Here is a 25,259-nt window from a genome sequence, read left to right as displayed (position 1 = left end):
ACTCCGTGACCACGCAGACGCTTCGACGGAGTCGTGAGCCTTTCGAAGTTCTGCATTGCAGTTTTCAGTATGGTATTGCAATTCACCGCTGGAACGCCAGGGGCTGTGGGGAATGAGACGTTAGCTGAAAAAACCCACAATCTAACAATCAAACAAAATACAAGATGTCGAGAAGGACTTTGAAGATGCTTAAAGCTACAAAAAGAAATACAAATAAAAATAAATAATAATAATTAAACGAAACTCTGACGTTGCCCATCTGGTGGGGGGCTAATGACGTCATCGTTTGCGTTTCAGGCGTCCACACACGAATCCTATCACAAAACCGCATTGGTCCGTATAGATTTGAAACCACCCTCGGACATGGTTTCAGAAATGTGCGGTTTGGGGCACCGGATCCACCGGACCCGTCTGGACGGTCCGCCGAAGACTTATGCGGTTTCCCTAAAAAACACAACATTAGGTCTTACGCTCAGAACCTGCAGATCCCACCAAAAATGTTAACTTTTCCCACAATTTCATAGAAAAGCCAAACGTCCACAGTCTCAACCTATTTTGCCTAAATTACCATTTTGTTATTGCATAATTACCATAGGGCTATCATTAGGTGGATACCATTAACAGTGCAAATTGTCAGATCTGTACTATTTTAAGAAAGCACTTAATTCTCTTTTAAAATGTGTCCTTGGAGTTTTCTTGATGTTGTGTGCTTAACAATCAACATTTTCAGTTTGTGAATGAGACTCCAGGCAGTTCAGGAACGTCCGTGGCTCAACGGGTTAATGCCGTGTACTGGTGATCCTGATGCTGCTATCCATTTGAATGTACGAAGTGGTAAAGTCGCCAATCTCCCATTCTTCATGATGAAAGAATTTTGAGTCCAGGTCAATCTAAGGCGAAATAAGGCTAGTTCATATTTTTTTTAAATAGCGCCACCTTTTGGTGCAGTACCAACATTTGGGTTTATTAGTAGTGGGGGGTATTGGTATCCACCTAATAATAGTCAAATGTTTTTATATACAATAACAAAATGGTCATTTAAGAAAAATGGGCTAACTGCTCCAACTTTATTGGCCAGTATTTTTCAAATGGAACTAAGTAAAACAATTTTTGTGAGGCTTGGTCTAAAGGTTTTATGTGGCGATATTGATTAATTTTTTATTATTATTTTTATTTTTTATTTTTTAGTTTGTAGCCTTTTTATCATGTTTTATCATGTTCAGGTTTTATAAATGCGTCTGATTCTAGAGATGAATATTCTGAAAGAATTTTGAGTCCAGGTCAATCTGGTGAGGAGAAATAAGGCTGATTCATGATTTTTTACAATAGCGCCACCTTTGGATGCAGTACCACAAATGTGCTTTTATGGGAAGAGGGGGTTATTGGTAACCATACCTGAAAATTTCAAGAGCTTTCGACTTACAGTATAGGCTGCAGTTTGACTTTTAAAGAATTTGAGGGAAAAAAAAACCGTTACAGAAACAATAGGGGCCCGAGCAGCTTTGTTGTTCGGACCCCTAATAAAGTGATACCTCAGTTATTACATTATTGGCTCAGTTACTACATTTTCAAAGGATTTTTTTAACACAAGGCCAATAACGTAATAACCAGCCAATAACGTTATATGTCATTAGATTATTAGCAAAAAGTGATTACGTTATTGGCTCAACAACTTTATTGCATTATTGGCAATTTACAACGTTATTGGCTTTATTACATTTAAATTATTACGTTATTGGCAGTTATTAGGTTATTGCCCGTTATTATATTATTGGTATACCTAAAGAAATACGTACGAGATAACAGTCTTATTGGTAACTGTGCACAGTTGTAGGCTTGGAGCTATTCAACCGCTCACGGTCATCTGGGGATTCGAACCCACGACCCGTGGAGCGACGGGGAGGAGAAGCAGACGCACACTGTGTGTATCTCACGCTGTCGTTGTGCCCAGCCTGTATGGCTCTGTTCTCCTCCAAATCATCCTTTCCCTGCCATTCCACTTCACACACTTCACACACACATACACACACACACACACACACACACACACAGTCACACACACACAGTCACACACACACACACACACACACACACACACACACACACACACACACACACACACACACACACACACACACACACACGTGACACGGAGACACACACACAGTCTTACATGAACACACACACAAACAGGCATAAAACAGGCACACAGAAAAAACAGAAACAGAGACACATACAAACACACACCAAACATCCAGACGCATGCATGTGTGATGGCTCTCATTCTCCCGAATTGTAAATTTGGGAGAATTACCCCCCCCCCCCATGAAAATTTAAATTGGGTGATTCCACCTCGGAGGCAATTATGAGCAAATCCACTCATCAACATGGCTGATTGCGTGGGTTAATTGGATGTAGACCAACCGTAGAAGACACAGACAAGCTTCAAGCTCCCGACAGAGCAGTCAGCTCCGACACGCCCCCTAGTGACGGACATCGGTCATCCCTGAGTGACATAGTCATCCCATGGTGACCGGGATGACTCTCTCACTCGCTCACTCACTCACTCGCTCACTCAGCTGTGCGAGGGTGCATGGGCCTGTAGGGATGATAGGTGATGATGTCATGGCAGCGCCTCACTGCTGCACGCCCTCTCTCCCTCTTGCCTCATCTCTTCCTCTCCCCCTCTCTCTCTCTCTCCCCCTCTCTCTCTCTCTCCCCCTCTCTCTCTCTCTCTCTCTCCCCCTCTCTCTCTCCCCCCACTCTCTCTTTCTCCTCCTCTCTCTATCTCTCTCTCTCTCTATCCCTCTCTCTCTCTCTCTCCCCCTCTCTCTCTCTCTCTCCCCCTCTCTCTCTCCCCCCACTCTCTCTCTCTCCCCCTCTCTCTCTCCCCCCACTCTCTCCCCCCACTCTCTCTTTCTCCTCCTCTCTCTCTCTCTCTCTCTCTCTCTCTCTCTCTCTCTCGCTCTCGTGTTAACGCATCTTCTTCTCCACAGGGGGCGACCTCTCCAGACGCTGAGGGACAGGGGCAGCGGCAGGGGCTGTGTGTGTGTGTGTGTGTGTGTGTGTGTGTGTGTGTGTGTGTGTGTGTGTGTGTGTGTGTGTGTGTGTGTGTGTGTGTGTGTGTGTGTGTGTGTGTGTGTGTGTGTGTGTGTGTGTGTGTGTGTGAGCCTGAGACCGGACCGGACCCGGTTCAGAGGACAGAATGTCATCTCAGCGGGCCGGTACCGTCCTGCTCCTCTGTACAGATCCTTTATATTATTATATGCATATTATATTATTTTATGTTTGCATAAAAAGAAAAAGTCTTGACTATAGAGAAACCGTTTTGTATTCACTTTAAATAAACTATATCTCCCTTAAGGTCATTACTTTATATTATTATAACATTATTATATTTATGAACCTGTTTTACTACTGAGGATTCCACTGGCTGTAACCTTCGATATCAAACATGACAGATCCTGACAGTTCGCTGGTCATCAATAAACGTTTTCTACTCCAGCCTGTCGTCATTTGGTCTCTTTTCTGTGGATCATCTTTAATTTGTATTATATGGACGGTTGGTCAATATTCTGAGTGAGTGAGTTCCTGATTAGTTCTGAAGGGGAGAGTTCAGTGGTTAGTGTTCAGTGTTCACAGTTCACAGTTCAGTGTTCACAGTTCAGTGTTCAGTGTTCCTACAGGAGTCATCGGCTGGGAGCCGTCAGAGGGAAGAGCTCCGTGACAGCCCTGTGTCTCCTCCCCCCAACCTCTCCTCCCCTCCTCCTCTCCTTTCCTTCACTACTTCTCGATTCCTCCCCCTCTCCTCCTCTCCCACGGCGGTTTTCCTGACTAAATAAGGGAGTTGAGAAGCGGGAGGCTGGGGTGCGCGCACGGGAGCGCGCCGATAAGCCGTCCTCGCGCCAAGCAGCTTTTCTTGGCGGCTGCACGCAGACCACCGGGGGGCTTCCACCGACAACCGCCACCGAATAACAGCGTTAACCGTCGCACCGTTTCTTTGCCTGTAGCTTAAGAGAGGATGTTCCTAAAAGATACACACACGCACAACCCTCAGGGCCGCGCGAGAGGGGACTCACGGGAACACCACAGGGCGCGCTCTCTGTCCACAGCGCGTGACGGAGCGGGGAAACCCGCTCCCGCAACCCGTGACGTAGGTCGTGATCACAGGGGTGAATCCCGGCCAAACCCGAATCAGACCCCTAATCAGAACCCGCATCAGCCCCGAATCAGACCCCGACCTCACCGGGGCCGGTCTGACGTCACCAGCCGGTGTACAGGTGTTCAGGACGGGCTAGCGCAGAGGTGCAGCGAGCCGCGGGACGTGGCGGACGTGTTTGTGACCACGACCCCCCGGGTCCCGGTCCAGAATCAGACCCCAGGAGGCGGACCTGCTGTGAACCAGGAGACATGGGGTATTTTCCCGCGGTCACCTGTCGTTCTGCGCATGGCAGGTGGCGCTCAGCTCACCTGTAGCCTACTCCCCCCCCCCCAAGACTCCGACAATGATCACGTCATCCTCCTCTTGAGGACCCTTCACCTGACGAGTCCGGGTACACGCGTTCACCGACATCAGGTGCTGAGCGCTGAGTGGGTCGATGAAGGGGTTAAAAGAGGTGCGGCCGGCGGGAGGAGGAGGAGGAGACATCACACGCGCCGCTGTGAGCTCCCTGCTCTCGCTCTTCTTCATTAGGTTCACCGCGCGGAGGAGGACGGGTCTCGCGGGAAGTGGCGGCGGAACGAGGGACTGTTAAAGCGAGGGACTGTTAAAGCGAGAGACGCACCGAGCTGGGCTCTACCATGAGCCGGTCGACCCCCCCTGCCCCTCCGGAGCGGGCTCCGAGTGACATGTCGCCTGCGGGCCGACCCCGCGCGCCCTGAGAGCCCCCGCGCAACGCCCCGGGGACACCGACACACGCGCGAGCCTCCCCCGCTCCTGAAACTGGAAACCGCTCGTGCAGCCCAACTCTCCCGTCACTCTTCCCGGTCATTCCTCACCGGCGATCTGAAGTGGAAAGTTGGACAAAGTTCTGCCGAGGACGACGCGGCGGCCGGTGGACCGGAGGGTCCGCGACTCCGTGAGGGCGCGCTCTGCACATCATCGGGAGTCTTAGAGTCTGAAGTCTGAGAGGATCTGAGAGGATCCCTGCGGTCTTACAGGGTCCACCATGCCGGTCCGTAGGGGCCACGTTGCCCCCCAGAACACGTTCCTGGACACCATCATCAGGAAGTTCGACAGTCAAAGTAAGTCCTTTGATTATCACTGATTGATTGGTTCCCTCGATGGCCAATCAGATGTGGCTCATGGATGCCCTTTTTTTCTTTTTCTTAATCAGATCCACTTATGAAGGTGATGGATTTGTCACCCCATCGCCTAATAATATCACAGTGAATTATAGCTGAAGGTGTCTGGTGTTTACAGTCTGCGTGAGGCTTCATATCTCCTGGTCTGTCTCCTTTAAGGCTTCGTTTCAGTCTGCTGGTCTACTGGTCTGTCTCCTAAGGCTTCGTATCAGGTCTACTGGTCTGTCTCCTAGGCTTCGTATCAGGTCTACTGGTCTGTCTCCTAAGGCTTCGTATCAGGTCTACTGGTCTACTGGTCTGTCTCCTAAGGCTTCGTATCAGGTCTACTGGTCTGTCTCCTAAGGCTTCGTATCAGGTCTACTGGTCTACTGGTCTGTCTCCTAAGGCTTCGTATCAGGTCTACTGGTCTACTGGTCTGTCTCCTAAGGCTTCGTATCAGGTCTACTGGTCGGTCTCCTAAGGCTTCGTATCAGGTCTACTGGTCGGTCTCCTAAGGCTTCGTATCAGGTCTACTGGTCTACTGGTCTGTCTCCTAAGGCTTCGTATCAGGTCTACTGGTCTACTGGTCTCTTCAGAGCAAACAGAGCCGTTCCTATTTGTATTAGTTGCAGGCCGGTCTTCCTGCCAGTGGCTGATGCAGGCTCACCCCGTGCTTTTGTAGGTGAATTATTGTCTTACCTTCACTCATAACCAAGAGAATCTACAAAGAATCTACAGAGAGCCTCCCTGTAGCCTCTACAGAGACCCTTCCTTCAGCCTACAGTCAGACCGCCTTAACCAACACCTCCACAGGGGTTCAGTAAACGTTAGGCACGTCCCTGATGCCAATCTCTCCCACTTTCCCCTCGCCTGTTGCCCCCCGGTGTGCCTGGACTTAATGAGCCTCTGGTGGACCGGGGCAGAGACCGGCGGGGGGGGGGTAATGACCCCAGGACGATGGAGAGATAGACCACTGTTTGGGGTGTGCGTGTGTTAACCAGGGCTTGAATTTTTCCGATCATGAGGACATTTTTACGTCGTCAAATCTTGCCCGAAGCCATTTGACAGCATTTTCAGTAATCCATGTTCTTCTTAAGTTTGTGCGCCCTGCGTTTGTATTTTACATGAAGGCTGCCCCTCTTTTGCCTCTGATCCTCACACGGGGCTGCAGTATCTCACAGAACAATCTGTTGCTTCGAGTCTCTGAACAATTGTTCAGAAAAAAGGGCGATTTGCACACCAAACCGTGGTTAAGATGTAACCGCTGCATAGAAAGGCATTCGTCCTGCAACAGCTGGGAAACGTATATGCACAGCATCATCGCACAGCTCTCCGCCTATAACTGTACCTTCTGTAGCACACATTGATCTAGTGCTGCACACAACTTTCTTTAGAAGCACAATCAGTGATTTACATTTAGCTTTTATCCAAAGCAACTTATAATCAAGTGCATTTGTCAGAAGAAAGAGAAACAACATTATATCACTGTCTGTCGGTTCAGTAATGTTCATATGTTCATAGGACCAAGTGCCAAGCACTAACAATCGCAAGGTTAGTCATGTTGTTCAATCATCTCTCACTTCTATCTCCTGTCGTCCTCACATATTGCAGTGCATCGTTTAACGTGCACTACTGTGCATGGCAGGACGCACCTGCCTACACAAAACATGTAAACAGAAGCAGAATAGAGCCCCCCCTCCCAGCAGCCTCCACTCAGTGTATCCTTTCAGGCCTCGGTGAGTTCTGTCTGTAACGTGAGCCCACCTCTCATGTTATACACCGCAGGTCGCTGTTTACCCGCCTCTCCCCTCCGGCCCGCGGCTCAGAGTAACGTACGCCTTATGCATTAGCTAATGCAGGACACAGTATCGCTCAACAGAGGCTTGGTGATCGGACTAATAATTAGAGCAACAGGCCGAAGGTAATTAGATTATTAGGGTTAGCTGTGGAATCTCCAAGGTGACTAGAGCATAAACATATTAATGCATGTTAAATAATGAGGTTCTTCGTGATGATGAACTCCACATATTTATTGAGTGATTATTTTCAAAGTAAAAGCGTCCGCGGGTTGGCTTCCTCTCTTCATCCAGTACTCCAGCAGAGAGCCGCGCCGGTCCAATCTAGAAGGATTTGTCGTGATGGATGCTTCCCCTGTAATCTCCCTCTCCCGGTTATTTCTCCGGTCCTTCGTTTTGTGACTGTTTGAAGGTGTTTTGAATCTGTTCAGACATCTAACGAGCAGGGAGTTCGCTCCGTACGTTTCACCCCGGGCCAGCGGCCCGCTGAAAGGCAGGTCCGATGGACAGAGCTGCCCATGATGCACGAAGGAAGAGGCTGCCCTCTCTCCGATGTGGAGGACCACCGCTTCTTAGGGCTGCCATGGAGATCAGAGCCAGAATGAAAGTGAGAGTGGGTTTCATTAATTCATAAACAAGCGTGGATGAAGCTTCAAAGGAGCGTAAGGAAAGGTCCCCGCGCTCTGTATGTTGTGACCGATCAGCTCGTCGGAATAGAAGTGTACCCCTCCGACCGGGGTAATTAAAACGAAGTAGAATAGGTTATTTATTAATAGAAACATGTTAGTGCTGACACAAAGGAATGACTTGTGAACTCCTGAATCACTTTGAGGTGCGACAAAGGCTGGTTCACACAGGAAGGCGTTGAGTTGGACCTCGTGATCAACACGTTTTCAGAGTCCTGGAGGGTTCTGAAGACATCGGCCCCCCCCCCCCCACCCCCCCCAGCCAAACTCTCCATCCCTCCACAGCTCCTCTGTACAGCAGCCAGTCACCCCAGATGTGAGGTCTTCAAAACCTCTCCCTTGGCCAGGGAACCCCAGATGTGATGGCATCAGTGACTTCAGATTTGAGTTCATCAGTGACCTCCAGTCACCCCAGATGTGAGGTCGTAACCTTCCTCTTTGCCCAGTGTCCCCAGATCTGAGGTCATAACCTTCCTCTTGGCCCAGTGACCCCAGCCGGGATGCAAGGTCATAACCTTTCCCTCGACCAAGTGACCCCAGATGCAAGTTCATAACCTTTCCCTTGACCCAGTGACCCCAGGTGTGAGGTCACGACCTCACCCTTTGTTTACTAGCCGTCCTCAGGGTTGCCTGCTCCAGAGCTTCGGCCAATTAGAATCCTCCCAGCCGCAGCGTCCTCCGGGGAACCACCGACTCTACAACCTAGACACAAACACTCCGTCACCGTGGCAACAACCCCCCCAACAACCCCCCCCCAACAACCATCCAACCCACACACGCTCGCTGGAACACACGCTCGCACGCACGCACACGAACACACGAACACACGAACACACGAACACACGAACACACACACACACACACACACACACACACACACACACACACACACACACACACACACACACACACACACACGTGGTGACGGCTAAGCGGACTAAAGACCGAATGCCTCCTCTCAGCGGTCTCTGCTCAGAGTCAATGCTCCATGGATCCTCACCAACAACCAGTGCATTATGGGAGGTGTAAACAAAGGGATGAGCGCAAATCCTCCCATCAGTCATGTGATCATTGACACCCTCTACCACAAACGGGTCTTCAGAGGAGGATCTGGGGGCTGGGGTCTGAGGGTTGGGGCTAGGGTCTGAGGGCTAGGGTCTGAGGGCTAGGGTCTGAGGGGTGGGGTCTGAGGGCTAGGGGTCTGAGGGCAGCATCCGGGTTGAGGGGCGGACCTCTGGACTACGCTTCTTTGTTTGTAAATCAATACCTGGTTTTCTTCGTCATATCCGTTATACACACCGGTGCACACAGTAATAAGAATTGAAGTATATGCACATGGATGGAGAGGCAGACAGGCAGAACAGCAGGCAGACAGGCAGACAGACAGAGAGGCAAAGAGAGAGTTCCCTCAGCCCTTTGGACTGTAAACTGGCTCTCACGTGAGCAGCCTGTACTCTGTCGTCTGGTCCGACAGCAGCGCTTGTCTCACTGGTGCCCCCCCCCCCCCCCCCCCCCCCCCCTCCAGCTGGGCTGCCCACCACCTGCTGGGAGGGGCTCACAGCCACAGAGAGCAGCCCGCCAGGCTGGGTGCGCATGTGTCCGGTGTGCATGATGGATGTCCTCCTACCTCCTGTAGGAGACAGCCTGCCCACTGGACTCTGTAAGGGATACTAGAGGAGGTTAACAGTGTATCATAGTCCAAAACGTGTGTGTGTATGTGTGTGTGTGTGGTTACGCACTCTTGGCTGCCTTTCCCTTGATCAGATTATAAAATGACTTCATCGTATTTCATTGGTTCAGACAAAGCATGCTGCTCGGGCAAGTAAATTATCGGACAAATAATCCATAAATGAATCAGCCATGAAAACACTAATTAGTTTGAGCTGCAGTGGGCTGGTCTGTCCTTTGAGGGGGTCATCTTCAGGATGGTGCCCCCATCACAACAAACTCGTGATGGTCTGTCATCGGGAGGGGGGGGGGGGGACCTGAGGCTGCCTCCATGGTAACGGCCGGCCTCCTCCTGTTACCTGGTGCTGCTCTCCTGCCGGACGTCCACTGGACTTCAGCTAACGAGCTGAGCGGCCAATAGGACGGCGCCATGGGCCGATCAATCTCCATGGCGATGGAGTGAAGATCAATGTGAAGACTGTTCTGCGTTACTGTGAGCGCCGGTTCATTACGTCTGCGACGCACTCGCCAACGGGGGGCAGACTGCCTTCCTGTTGACACTGTGAGCAGCCAATCACACGCGGGCTCAGGGCCCACTGCAAGGAGCCCATTTGTTTTTAGGACCAATGAGAACCCTCGCACTGAAGGTCTCCTCCCAAAGGACGCCGTGGCAGGACGTGTCTCCTCTCCACTTGCTTTCTGTGACTCAGGCGAGTGCGTGTATCACAGAGGGCGGCAGTGACATCAGACCGGCTCTGAAGTTACACTCTGACACATGGTAGTCACCCGCCCGGCAGTGGAGCTGTGCTCCCGGGCCTGGGAGGAGAAACCAACAGGGTGGAAGAGTCTTCACAGTCTGGTCCTTCTGTCCTCTTAATCATCACTTCCTGCTCCTTTCAAGTAGAAACACTTTCTAATTATTTTCTATTATCCCCCCCCCCCCCTCCCCCCTTCTGGAGCAGGGACGGGGGCAGAGCCCAGGAGGTCCCGCTCAAGGTCCCCCCCCCCCCTCATGCAGCCAGAGGGGGATTAGGTCTTATTTGCATAAATCGTTATAACCTCGTTATGAAGGAGCAGGGCCCCTGGGGGCAGGGGGGGCCCTCCGACACCCCAGAGCCGGGAGCCCATTAAGAGGGGCCAGTGATTATGGGAGGTTCAGACTGAGCCATGTTTGAAGAGTTGCCAATTACCAGCTTTTGATTGATGGGTGATTGAATCTGAGACGAGACGATGCAGTTAAAGGTGACATATTATACCATCAGGTGTGAGTGTGATTAGCAGTTATAAGCCGTTTGACTCTTCTGACATCACAAGTGGGCGTGTCCACCTAGATGTGTGCTGGATAGATCAGTCTACCAGCCTACCCAGTGGACTTCAAAACGTTGCTCATCCATCCGTCATACATCTAGGTGGACACACACACACCTCAGATGTCAGAAGAGGCCGATTTTCATAACGGCTAATCATACTCACACCTGGTGGTTTAATATGTTGCCTTTAAAGTTTCTGAAAGTTTGGGTTGCATGATGGGGCTAATAATAAGCTACACGATGCTACTCCCTACCATGATGGGCTTACGATTAGCTACAAGACCACTTCTGTGGGTAAACAACTGAATAACTCCTAAATAAATCGGACGATTTCAATTCTATAAAAACACACGACTTTAATGATGATTGGTCAAGAGCAGGACCAACTTGCACTCAGCTGTGAAGCGTTTCATTAGTCTCCATCACTGTAGAAGTTAAAAACCGTTCCGAACAAACACTTGGCGCCCAGAAGGGAAGAGCTTGAATGTTTTCAGCTGTCGACGACATCAGGTCGTCTTAGTCTTCTCCCACCCTGGCCCCCCCCTGGCCGTCCCACGCTGATGACATCACAGCCTGCTGGCCTCCCCAGGTAGCGAGGAGCAGGACGGGAGTGAAAGGCTGGTGTCGCTGGCGTCGCCGTAGCAGCAATGTTATTTCTGGACGACACTGCCACAGTTCTGCGACGCTCAGCAAAGCGGAAAGTTTTTTCTCCCAGACGCTGATGGCAGACTGGCGATCCGAGTGGCAGCAGATGATACCCCGTTTGGCATTTTGAGACCAGACTGCTTCTTCAAATCTGCAGTCTGGCATGCGCATTCCACTCCTAAAGTCGTATTCAGAACAGATCTCGCATCTTTAAGGAAATATATCAGGCTAGAACCGATCATTAGCACAGAACGGAGGAGATGATTTGAATTTGATTTGACTCGATGTGCAAACAAGAACAACAGTGCGAGCCAGCTGGCCTGTGTCAACGCCCTCGGAATGCATGTCAGCTTCCTGTCATCCTAAGAACATTGCAGCTGCGAGCGATGTTGACTCTGAAGTAAAACATCCACCAAACCGAGGCCACTGATCTGAAACCAGGATCACAGATTCTTCAGAGGTGTCGCTGAACCTACCAGACGGCTTGATATTAAGTAGTTAACACGATCACTCTCTGATTGATTACTAGCACATTATTCTACTCTCTGTGCTTGGGGGGGGGAATTGTATGGTGGTTATTATGGATTCAAATAACAATGAATCGTGCATTTTATTCTACGTTTTATTACCAAGAATAATCAGAGGTCCTCATTGTGAACATTGGATGGATACTAAAGATGGTTGTGTTTTATCTATTGTGTTATCTCTACTGTGTTATTGCCATCTCTACAGTGTACCTGTTCAGGGCCGTGTTGAATCGGCCAAACTCCATCCATGTGGTGTGACGCTGCCCCTCTGTGTCCCGGTTGGCCGGTTTCCATGGCGATCGCTCGGTTAGAGCTGCTTTGCAACCCGCGCGCCCCGCGCTCGCGGATCTATAAATCTCGGCTTCTTTCGGACGTATTATTGTCCTCACTTATGCAAATCTATCACTGAACCACAGGGCTGTTTTACATCGAGGTCCGGCTCTGCTTTCTGTTTTGTTCTAACCTAATTTCCATCTCCTGTTGGTTTGCAAAAGAGCAAGAGATCCTCTCGTGCTCTCTCTGTCTCGCTTTCTCCCCCTTTCCTCTACCCGTCTCTCTCTTTCTCCCTCTCCGTCTCTCCCTATCTCCCTGTCTCACCCCTCTCTGTCTCTCCCTATCTCCCTGTCTCACCCCTCTATGTCTCTCCCTATCTCCCTGTCTCACCCCCTCCCTCTCCCTCCCTCATTGTCTCTGTCTCTCTTCCCCTCTCTCTCTCTCTCTCTCTCTCTCTCTCTCTCTCTCTCTCTCTCTCTCTCTCTCTCTCTCTCTCTCTCTCTCTCTCTCTCTCTCTCTCTCTCTCTCTCTCTCTCTCTCTCTCTCTCTCTCTCTCTCTCTCTCTCTCTCTCTCTCTCTCTCTCTCTCTCTCTCCCCTCCCCCCCCCTCCCTCCCTCCCTGTGTTTCTGTCTCTTAGCTAACAGGCTACAGCCAGTGTTGACTCATGGGCTTCCCTCCGCCTACGCAATGTTCTCCAGGAGATTCCCAACCCCACACACACACAGGCGAACTAGGAGGCTGCGTAGCCCTCAAGGTCTGCTCTCGTGAATAATTTAGTCTGTCTGTGTGTGTGTGTGTGTGTGCGCTCCTTGTACATGCATATAATTGTATCTTTGTCTGCACATCTATCAATCTTAGTGTGTGTGTGTGTGTGTGTTTATGGCGGCATGAATATAATATCTCGTTTTCCTTGAACAGCCTTTGTCTACAGATGGCTCCTCTTTCCCAGGATTCTTCTCTCTCTTCTCCATCCTTCTCTCCTCTCTTCTCCTCTCCTCTTCTCTCCCACATGTCCTCTCCTCTTCATCCTTCTCTGCTCTTTCCTCCATTCTCTCCTCTCCTCTCCTCTCCTCTCCTCTCCTCTCTCCTCTCCTCCTGGTGATTATGTTAGAAAGAAAAAATCGGGAATCCTACAGAATTATTATTCTGTGTGGTTATCTTGTATATATGGTTATGCAATGTAATATGCAAATAGTGTAGGGCTGCATCTAACCATTTATTATTCATTAATTGAATGAACAAACACAAACTGATGTCTTTAAATGTGATAGAAAAAGGAAGTTAAGTACCACTATACCATATTATATTGTATCTCTCTCCCTCTATGTATCTCTCACTCACTCACTCACTCACTCACTCACTCACTCACTCACTCACTCACTCACTCACTCACTCACTCACTCACTCACTCACTCACTCACTCACTCACTCACTCACTCACTCATTCACACATTCACTGACACACGCGCACACGCTGCGGAAAGGAGCCAACATGTGTCCTTGTTTCCTGACCACGCCTCCTGGATTTGATGGAGAGGATGTTGACCCTTTGGTCCCGGTCATATCAGGACAACCAGTTGGGGGGGGGGGGGGGGGGGCTTCAGGGTCCCACCCCAAGGGTTTCTCTGGGGCTGGGTCTAGGGTGTTCTGTGTAGCTGTATGGGGGAACATGTGTTCAGTGGTTAAAGTCAATACGGCTCCGGCCCGGTCCCGTCACCGCAACGGTACGAAAACATGTTGCGGTGCCTCTCTCTGCTGAAAGGCTTTTATCAGCTCACCAGGAACGCACTGTAGCCTTTGTGATTTTTACACAACGTCATGAAAGTGTTATGTCTTTACTCCACCTCTCTCTCTCCGTCTCTCTCTCCCCCCCGTCTCTCTCAATCTCTGTCTCTGTCTCTCTCCGTCTCTGTCTCTGTCTCTATCTCTCTCCGTCTCTCTCTCCGACTCTCTCTCTCTGTGTCTGTGTGTCTGTGTGTCTGTGTTTATGACGCCCTCCCATCTGTTTCCCTTCACCACGCCACAAACACCACTGACACACCTACCTGTTTTCGCAGCACAGCGACCATTCACTCTAAGAAGATGAGCCATCAACTGGTTTAACTACCACCTCAGTGTCAAACATATCCTAGCGCTAGGATACCTGGTTTAACTAGAGGCCTTCCTCAGTTTAGGACATGGTTTTACCACTGAAAAGAGCAGTGACACTATCCTAGAACTACATTTAACGCTGTTAAATTAAGCCTGGAAAAAGCTCCATATCTGACTGTGTGGTTAATGCTGAATCTTGTCTTCGTTTTTGTGGTTCAGCATTGTTGAAATTCAATATAATACAAATACGATCATTTATATTCAAACACCCTTTAACTTTAATTTTTTTGCGCAAAGCTAGCATAGCGGGAAAATGTCATCCTTTAAGTAAGAGTGAAATAACCCAGCAAATTAAGTTATGGTCCAACAAACAACAAAAGATGAAACTTTAACAGCCGTAAATCATCTCAGCCATGGCCTTCTCCCCCACTGAAGGAATATTGTATTTATCATTTGAGTGATTCCATCCCAAAGTAGAGACTGTTTTTTTTCCTTTTTCTGAAGGGTCTCAGAACACCTCTCCTATGAAGACCTAGGCTTATCCTCTGAGTTTGTTTAACAGTAAAACCAACAGTAGGGGAAATGTCTGGGTGGGACTGACTGGGAACCAACTCAAGCCTGTCCAATTGATCTGGTTTGAAAGTTTGTAAGGGACCCAACGCTGTTTGACTTCTTCTTCAGCTCTAGGATACAGGTTATAGACTCAAACTATGGCCTCATCGTCCAGCCGTGGGTGATGACTGGTAGGAGCCAGGAGGTGGCACCAGGCCATATGGTTCCCCATAAGAAAGTACCAGCAGATGTCAGTCCAAAGCTTTTCTTTTATTCCAACACCAGAGTTGGTATTTACTGTAAAGCTCTCTGAGTGTTATTCCCACTTTCTGTCAATGCATTTAATTGAAATCCAAACTTTCAATAAAACTCAAATCAAGGTTTAACCAGCGTCCAAACGTGGGATTTGAACCCATAGTGAGATCTGAACCCCTGTTGGAATGACGAGCCCGATGTACGGAAGGATCTCACTGGGGGTACCGGAGCCCACCAGCAGACAGACGTTTGTGTTTTCAGAATGTGGAAGCCAGTGTGATAAGGCCTCTCAAACCTTCAGCCTCCCCAAACCAAACCCCACCAAACAAACACAACACACAAGGTCAGGACATAGATAGCAGAGCACAGGGAAGAGGAGGGAGAGTGTTGAAGACAGGGAGAGGAGGAGGAGGAGGAGAGGGGAGGAGCAGTGATGATATAGGAGGAGGAGGAGAGAGAAGGAACAGTAGAGATGATATAGGAGGAGGAGGAGGAGGAGGAGAGAGGAGGAGCAGTGATGATATAGGAGGAGGAGGAGGAGGAGGAGCAGTAGAGATGATATAGGAGGAGGAGGAGAGAGGAGGAGCAGTAGAGATGATATAGGAGGAGGAGGAGGAGGAGGAGAGAGGAGGAGCAGTAGAGATGATATAGGAGGAGGAGGAGGAGAGAGGAGGAGCAGTAGAGATGATATAGGAGGAGGAGGAGAGAGGAGGAGCAGTAGAGATGATATAGGAGGAGGAGGAGGAGAGAGGAGGAGCAGTACAGATGATATAGGAGGAGGAGGAGGAGGAGAGGAGGAGCAGTAGAGATGATATAGGAGGAGGAGAGAGGAGGAGCAGCAGATATGATAAAGGAGGAGGAAGGGGGGTCTTGGTTCACAGAGTTCTTGGCTCTCCGCTCTTCGGCTCCCAAGGTCTGGGGTCCGATGATGTAAACAAGAAGCAATTACCCGCGCGGAGCCGAGCCTCCTGGCCAGGGGGGGAGGAGGAGGTGTTCTGCCACCCAGCGCACAAACAGACCTTGGGGAGGATATTTATCACCACGGCTCGACGTCAGCACATCCTAACATGGAAATGGAAACAACCAAAAAGAGAATCCTTTAAGAGATAATGAAAGGGAGGCAGACGAGGTCCGAGCTGTGCTTCTGTCAGTTTTAGTACGCCGGGGGTCTCTACGTTCAGCACTCGTGATCGACCGTTATATCAGACGGCCGACAATTGCTTTTTTTTTCATATATTTCTTTTCCCCAGCATGATTTACAGACAGCTCAAAAAATGTTCCTTTTTTAAATGGAGACCTGTAGCATTTATTATCATATTTTTTTCATTTTTTATGATGTAAATTGAGGGAGCAAAAGCAGTATCCGCTCCAAATTTCGGCTCAAGAAAATCGGCATCGGTGTATCGTCATCGGCTAAGATTGATGATAAAAAAAAATAGTTTTTTGGTATTGGCCCTAAAAAAAATCCATATCGGCTGATCCCTACTCAGCACGTCTGCGTAGGACGTTGCAGTCCGCTCCCAGTCTCCGGACCCCGTTGCTCGGACAGGACCATTAGCTTGGCTTCCCACCTGCTATGGAAAAAGTGAAGTTTCCCAGCGCCTGCCGGCTCTGTGTTCACTGCGGCCAAAGAAGGGATAGGACAGTAAGAACACGATGCTGTCGTTCTCAGCCCTCTGCTGGAGCTCAGGTGATGGTCGGCTGTGTCCGGCCCTGATCTCTGACCGCACCGGGGGCCTGCTGATGCTGCTGGAGGTCTCACCGACCGGTTCCTCTCTGTAATGACACCCCGAGAGTCAAAGCCCGGTGCATACACAAGATGCTTTATCGTAACAATTGAAGTGGCCTGGCAGAGTAATATGAAGCAGAATACACAACAGTGCTGGCTCGTGGAATAGTGCTTTTATTATTAGGGCGCAGATCTCATTACAACGGAAGGGGCCACAAAAATGGACCTTCTAACGAGTTTTTCATGGAGCGACATAAATATCAATATATCAGATGGCCGGCTGTACCAGACACACGGCCATTAGTGGGTCGGACCACTGGGCAGGACGGGGGGGCATAAACAAAACCGTATTACTGAAACACTGGGTCTCATTATTTCAACAGATAAATAACGAGTCAGCTTCTAATAAATCTATTCTCAATGACATCATTTATTGAAAATATATACATGTTGGGTGGTTTCTGAAAAACATGAAAAACTTCATGTTTTCAGAAGTGGGGTCTCATCCCCTCCGCCCCCCTGAGATCTGTGCCCGTGTCCGACACACGCCCACAGCGCCGTGCTAGCCCTCCAGGCACCCGTGGAAATATAAAAGAGTAGCTTCCGTGTCGCAGAATAATATGACAGGCTGCGATAAACGTCCCTAATACAACCGGGGCTCAGGTGTGGAGACACTGGACCAGTTGTTAGGGTGCCTGACTGCAATGTGACGGAAATTACCTTCTGGAGAACACACACACACACACACACACACACACACACACACACACACACACACACACACACACACGAAACACACGCACACACACACACGCACACACGAAACACACACACACGCACACGCACGAAACACACACACACACACACGAAACACACACGAAACACACACACACACACACGAAACACACACGAAACACACGAAACACACACGTAAGTCTATTATTTTTTCCTATTATTTCACAGAAGATTGATGCTGTGCCCGAAGGACTCACCGTCCTGTTTAACCTAATCCCCATTTAGAAGTTGGCTGTTCGGAGTGCTAAATGGTTTACTAAATAAACAGCTGCCATCTTCTGCCCTTTACTGAACATACTGAGAACTTTCTCTGTGTAGTCGTCCATCATCTTGCTGCTCGCGCCATCCATCGTGATTCATCTCGCCTTCCTTTCCACCGCAGGATTCACTAGATAAAGTATACTAGATGTATTCATTACATGTAGAAAGACGTCAGCTATTTATTTATTTTATTGCTTGGAGTCTCCCTGCCACATCACCCTCTACATCAGCCTCTATCTTGGAGTGTCTCCTAAGTAGTGCCATTAGCTCTTGGTGGAAAGCTTGCATGAGTTGAGAGCCTATTCTTATCATAGCTATCTTTCTTATACACCGGCAATGGGTTAGTCTAGGGTTTGTTAGTGCTTGGCACTTGGTTCTATGAACGTCCTTACTGGCCTGACTGATATATTGTTGTTTCTCTTTCTGCTGACAAATGTACTTATTGTAAGTGGCTTTGGATAAAAGCGTCTGCTAAATGCCCTAAATGTAAATGTAGATCAGATAATGAAGCCATGTCCTCCTACTGACCGATCGAAGCTTAAACACAACGTTGGTTCCCAACGCTGCTGCTCCCGCAGAAGATGTAGAGATGGTAGAGAGGGGGTTCCGTTTTTGGTGAACATGACAATGGCTCTGTCTGAGGGAAGCGGAGAATTCGAACCGTTTGAAATGAAGTAGCCTGGATAAAAATGTTTAAACGATTAACTTTCTTTGGAGGAGAACCAACTTTACACCAAATTCGGGCCAGACTGAACAAAGCACGAGTACGACTACCTTTTAGACATTGAACCTGATTGTCTGGACCGTACGTAAGGCCACAGACATATGGGCAAATCAATGGCTGCTGCCCAGCCAGGCCAGACGGACCTTCACTGCGAAAAGCAAACTTGAAAATCAGTTTGGCCTCCCAAGGCTACTGGGCTATTACAGTGGCCATGTCCATTTGTTATCGCACACAATTCTCAGCGCCTTTGCATCCAGGCCGGCAGATTGTAGCGTTATTTTGCACCATATTTCTGCCAATCAGGCCAAGGCTGACCGAGCCTACATGCTGCATAAGGCCTCGTTGCTCTGCTCCCTCTAGGATGATCTCATCCAGCTCCCTATTCATATCCACCCTCCATCTCTGCCGTCCATCTGCACATCAACTTGTACAGAAGCGACCCGCACGCACGCACGCACGCACGCACGCACGCTCGCACGCACGCGCGCACGCGCGCACGCACGCACGCACGCGCGCACGCACGCGTGCACGCACGCATGCACGCACTGTGCAAACAATTCACATCCACTAAATTATTTACACGTGTGTGTCTAACAATATGTGGACAAAGCATTATATGTTTACCATTTCAAATGGGCACATGTGCACACACAAACACACACACAATAAGGCAGCCATAGCAACGAACGTAGTGCTTACATATGGTGACAAGTGAAGCGATCGGGGGGGGGGGGTTACGCTTTGTGTATTATGCGTGTGAGTGTGTGTGTTGGTGTGTGTGTGTGTGTGTGTGTTTGTGCATTACAATCATCTTTTGACGTTAAACAGAGGCCAGCAGCTGACCAGAGAGAGAGAGAGAGAGAGAGAGAGAGAGAGAGAGAGCTACTTGTAGAAAAAGGAGCTACTAGTATTTCTTAGGATAGTATCCATGTTTTAACCTCCACACACTATCCATTGTACTAAATAGCAACTCTGTATTCACACAACCACTTCGGAAACTGGGAATATCCAATTAAAGTCGTGACTTTTAGTTTGAGCCCCTCCCAGTTGGTGCGCTTTAGACTTTCCGAATTCAAATACAGAAAAGTAAAATTCAGAATTCTTGGTGGATTAGTGGGAGGGGTTTAGTGGGAGGGGTTGTTAGTGCTTCGTACTCGGTTCTATGAACCTCCTTACTGTACAGACAGCGCTATATTGTTGTTTCTCTTTCTTCAGACAAATGTACTTTGTTACGTTGTTAGTCGCTTTGGATAAAAGCGTCTGCTAATTGCCCCAAAGTTACATTTACGTGACTAAGATGTTCAGCTAAAGGACACACTACCGAGGTACCTTCACAAAGTGTCTGCACTCTCCTCTCAGCGACCGGGACCTGACTCCTGTCTTTCTCCCCTTTGCGACCGGGACCTGACTCCTGACTCTCTCCCTCTGCGTCCGCAGGTCGTAAGTTCATCATCGCCAACGCGCGGGTGGAGAACTGCGCCATCATCTTCTGCAACGACGGCTTCTGCCGCATGGTGGGCTACACGCGCGCCGAGATCATGCAGAAGCCCTGCACCTGCAACTTCCTGTACGGACCCAGCACCAAGCGCATGGCCATCGCCCAGATGGCCCAGGCCCTGCTGGGGGCGGAGGAGCGCAAGGTGGAGATCAGCCTGTACCAGAAGGACGGTAAGGAGGAGAGCCCGTGTGTGTGTGTGTGTGTGTGTGTGTGTGTGTGTGTGTGTGTGTGTGTGTGTGTGTGTGTGTGTGTGTGTGTGTGTGTGTGTGTGTGTGTGTGTGTGTGTGTGTGTGTGTGTGTGTGTGTGTGTGTGTGTGTGAGTGTGCGCCCCAGTCTGTGGTGTAAGGGGGATGCTTGCTCTGTAAGGGAGCATGATGTCAGACGGGTGCTCCTGGCAGTGAACCCCAAGAAGGCTGTCTGGCCCTTTGAGACCATTTTCTGGTCCTAGCACGCACCTGGGCCTTTGAGACCAGCTTCTGGTCATAGCACTCACCTGGGCCTTTGAGACCAGCTTCTGGTCATAGCACTCACCTGGGCCTTTGAGACCAGCTTCTGGTCCTAGCACGCGCCTAGGCCTTTAAGACCAGCTTCTGGTCCTAGCACGCGCCTGGCCCTTTAAGACCAGCTGCTGGTCCAAGCACGCGCCTGGCCCTTTAAGACCAGCTGCTGGTCCAAGCACGCGCCTGGCCCTTTAAGACCAACTGCTGGTCTGAACACCCGCCTGGCCCTTTAAGACCAGCTTCTCTGTGGTTCTGTTGTTTTTGTATGGGAGACGTGCAGCTGCAGTGTTTAGTCAACACATGGTGCTTCTACATTTGCCTGCGGTGTGTGTGTCTGTGTTTGCTGTATTGTGTGTGTGTGTGTGCGCAGTATTGTATTGTATTGTCGAGCTGGTAGAAGTGAGTGGTTCTATCAATAAACCCCCAGCAGCCTCAACAGAACCTTTCATATCTCAACATCTCACGTTCGTATAGGGAGGCGTGTGTGGTTCATGTGATGACGCTGTTCATGTGATGATGTGGTGGCGTGGTTCATGTGATGGTGTGGTGGTGTGGTTCATGTGATGGTGTGGCTCATGTGATCACGTGGTTCAAGTGATGACGTCTTGTTGGGTTGAGTCGTATGGCTCTGTCTTCATTTTACTCTTTTTATTAAATCAGAATTTACCCAAATCCCCCATTTCAGATTGATCGATTTGCCTATTTTCTCTCATCGTAATTTCCTGTATTTGATTAAAATAGTTTATCTTATTTAATCTAATCTATAGTTAGAATGGATTTAAAGATAGTTATAGTTATCTCCTACAATTGATTCAATAATTCCTGAAATATGTCCTGAAACCTTCGAGGACATTGAATATAATCTTAATAATTATATATGGTCACATAAAATAATGCGACCAGTTTGACGACAAGCAACACTGTCCCGTGTGACCGCAGCTAACTGGGATGTTTCTCCAACACCAGCAGACAACAACAGGAGGGAACCCCTCAGAGAGGGCCAGCCAGGTAGCAAATGTAAACACACACACAGGCACGCACGCACACACACATGCACACAAACACGCACACACACACACACACACACACACAACCATACACATGAACACAAAACCGCACACAGACACACTCATAAACACACGCACGCACGCACGCACGGACGCACGCACACAAGCACACAAAAGCACGCACTCGCACACATGAACACACAGGGATACACGCACAGGCAAGTAAAAAAAAACACACACGCACACATGAACACGCGCACACATAAACACAGGGTGCAGATTAATAGGAGGCTACTCTGGTAATAGGAGGCTGGTCGTCACGGTGATGGGATTCCTCCATGGCGATGGAGAGTTGGCTGCAGTCATCATGATGATAGCTGGTCTCCCTGAGCAGCAGCTACAGGAGACGCACAGACCAGGTCTGAGAGGTCCACCATGACCTGAGACACAGATCAGGGGTGTGTGTGTGTGTGTGTGTGTGTGTGTGTGTGTGTGTGTGTGTGTGTGTGTGTGTGTGTGTGTGTGTGTGTGTGTGTGTGTGTGTGTGTGTGTGTGTGTGTGTGTGTGTGTGTGTGTGTCTGCAGGGTATAAACCCTATGGACCAAACACACGGAAGGCAGGAAGGGGAAAGCCCAAAGAACACACTGCTGCTTTTGTGTTCTGGCACTCTTTTCTCTTGTTAACTTGGGGAGCGAGAGAGCGAGAGAGCTAGAGAGACATACAGATAGAGCAGATGCTAGCTGTTTGCTCTTTGCTGATAACACAACCTTCCGTAATCTGCCATTGCTATAACAAAGTGTCTCGTAAAAGGTTTGCTTCCTCCGCTTTCTCCGGAACGGTCTGAGGAAGTCCAGCGTGCCAGCAGAGAGTTTCCATGGCGGGGATACACAGCTGTCACGTTTATAGAGGGAGCTCTCCTTCTTACTGGAACTGACGAAAAGGTCACCGGGCTGAGCTGAGCCTTTTACAACAAATAAGACTGAGGCACTCACGTCCTCTGACGTTCACGACCCCCCGTGATTTACAGAACCCCTCTGAGAGAAGACGTTTCATCAACCGGGTGGAAGCCCAGGTCTCTGGACCGCTTCCTGACTTCCAACTCTGCCAGCGTCGCTCTCCAGACTTTGAGGAAGATTTGAGAAGTAATTTGATTTAAACAACTGGCTATTCATCCTGTATCGTGACGTTAAGCTGAGAAGTACAGACTGTATGACCAACATTAAGTCTGTACGTCTCAGCTTAACGTCACAATGCACACAATCACACATGCTGCAAATAAAACCAACATTTATTGTCCTAAAGAGAGGTATGAATGAATTAGTTCCATGCATGAGGTTAGATGTGTGTGCCCTGTTATGGTGTGTGGTTTATACTAGAGAGATTTGAGACGTCAGGACAGCTGACCTGTGATCAGTGGGTTGAGGTGTGAGGATGATTAGGTTTGTTTATGGTGTTCAAAGCTGTTCTTTATTGTAGCAATGAAGCTGAGCCACAATCTCAATCCACACACACGCACACACACTCACAATCACACAGGGTCACACACACACACACACACACACACACACACACACACACACACACACACACACACACACACACACACACACACACACACACACACACACACACACACACACATGCACAGAGACACACACACACACATAGACACACACACACACACACACACATAGACACACACAAACACATCGAGAGAAACACACACACACACACACACACACACACACACACACACACACACACACACACATAGAGTGAAACACACACACACACACACACACACACACACACACACACACACACACACACACACACACACACACACACACACACACACACACACACACACACACACACACACACACACACACACAGAGAAACACAACCATGTATACTCACACACTGCCTCACAATGCCCCCCATGTCTGACGCAGTGTTTGTGAGGTTGTCATGGAGCCCATAGAGAGCGGCTCTGGTTGCCATGGGGCCAGCAGGCTGCTCGTCCTGCAACCTCACCCCTTCATCAGGGGCTGAACGTGAGGATGAGGAGGCAAACGCATGCACTCTCAACATTTAGCTTTTTAGGACTGAACAGCTCTAATATTGGTACGATAAAGCCAACTTGAGTATAATAGTAGCTTGTTAGAAGACTGCCTTGCTGGGTTACATGGTGGTTTGTGTGTGTTTGTGTGTGAGGCAGTGAGGGTGTGAACGGCTGAATGTCTCCCAGCATGACCCTGACAACTTTCCATGACACATCTCGTTGTTCTATAGCACACACACACACACACACACACACACACACACACACACACACACACACACACACACACACACACACACACACACACACACACACACACACACACACACACACACACACACACACAGTCTAAGGTAACCCCAGTGGGCTAGCGAATATCCTGGAGACTCCTCATCCATAATGCATCGAATAGAAACACTACCCCTCCTCTTCCTCTACCTTCTCCTCCTCCTCCTCTTCCTCCTCCTCCTCCTCCCTCCCTGTTTACCTTCTCAGAAGGAGAAGGAAAGACCATCATTTTCTTTGGCATTGCAGAATTTGACCAAGCTTCGGATACGTTCATGTTCTACAGTCGTTGTTAGTATCCATCTATCGCAGTATGATAATGATACTTTAATGATTTAAAGTGAATTCTATGTACTACTGTACGCAAACGTATGTATCAGAGCTCACACTAGGGAAAATGTTGCCATAATCGTGTTGTTTGTGTGCTTCATACTAATTATTGATTTGAGTTGAGTTAGCAGAGCCAGAAAACAACACAACACTGAAAATCTTTACTTTAATATACTTTTAATAGCATAGAATTGTTCTAAGACGATTCAGAGAGTCAATGTTATCATCATGCAACTTATTTAGAGAAGATATTCATCATTGAAAACAGGCATGCTCATTTAGGATGGACAGAATGGTTATTTCTTATTCCCTCTCGAGACGCTAATTACCTGCTCTGATTAAAGATTAGGAGATTACGGTCAATCCAAGTGGTTGAATTTGACCTCTGAATTATCCGAGCTTTGTGACTTTGTCCGTTACTAAATGGATTCATTCATACAGTACTTTGTGTAGAAATAATTTGGTCATCTATTTCCAGCCCTGCTGGTCAGCCAATCACTGAGAGCTCCAGGGTGGCCTGCAGGGTCTGCATAGTGCGTCGATCCTGTTGGTCTTCCCTGTGACGAAGGAGGAGGAGGAGGAGGAGGAGGTGTGTGTGTGTGTGTGTGTGTGTCTATGTGTGTGTGTGTGTGTGTGTGTGTGTGTACGAGGGGTGGGGGGGTGTACTGATTGCCCAGCAGCGGTTGCTATGTGTGAGCACTTAAACACCCACTGCCTCACAGGAGACACACACACACACACACACACACACACACACACACACACACACACACACACACACACACACACACACACACTCACACTCACACTCACACACACACACAGGTAATGCTGCAGGCGACAGCCCACACATAACAGTAAATTCCGTCCATTTATTCTTTGTGTTTTGTCCTTGATGGTCAGAAAATGTTCATCCAGTCTACTGTAAAAGAGAGGGGGGGAGGGGGTGTGAGGGAGGGAGGGAGGGAGGGAGAAATAT

General features: G+C 49.0%; 2 protein-coding genes across 2 annotated transcripts in view; both read left to right on the top strand.

The window, feature by feature from the left end:
- sspo (SCO-spondin) overlaps window positions 1–3,494 on the top strand; it is a 102,648-nt gene extending 99,154 nt beyond the window's left edge. Inside the window, exon 118 of the mRNA XM_056583944.1 lies at window positions 2,997–3,494. Within this exon, the coding sequence (XP_056439919.1) occupies window positions 2,997–3,019 (23 nt within the window). The 3' untranslated portion in view covers window positions 3,020–3,494. The remainder of the gene's footprint in view (window positions 1–2,996) is intronic.
- Window positions 3,495–4,646: 1,152 nt separating this feature from the next.
- Window positions 4,647–25,259, top strand: part of LOC130376999 (potassium voltage-gated channel subfamily H member 2-like) — a 34,140-nt gene continuing 13,527 nt past the window's right edge. Inside the window, exons 1-2 of the mRNA XM_056583943.1 lie at window positions 4,647–5,244; window positions 20,033–20,326. Of these exons, the coding sequence (XP_056439918.1) occupies window positions 5,169–5,244; window positions 20,033–20,326 (370 nt within the window). The 5' untranslated portion in view covers window positions 4,647–5,168. The remainder of the gene's footprint in view (window positions 5,245–20,032; window positions 20,327–25,259) is intronic.

This window comes from Gadus chalcogrammus, chromosome 23, assembly GCF_026213295.1.
Source record: "Gadus chalcogrammus isolate NIFS_2021 chromosome 23, NIFS_Gcha_1.0, whole genome shotgun sequence".
NCBI lineage: Eukaryota > Metazoa > Chordata > Actinopteri > Gadiformes > Gadidae > Gadus > Gadus chalcogrammus.
Note: the sequence above shows the minus strand (reverse complement) of the source record. Positions and strands in the feature narration are given on the sequence as shown.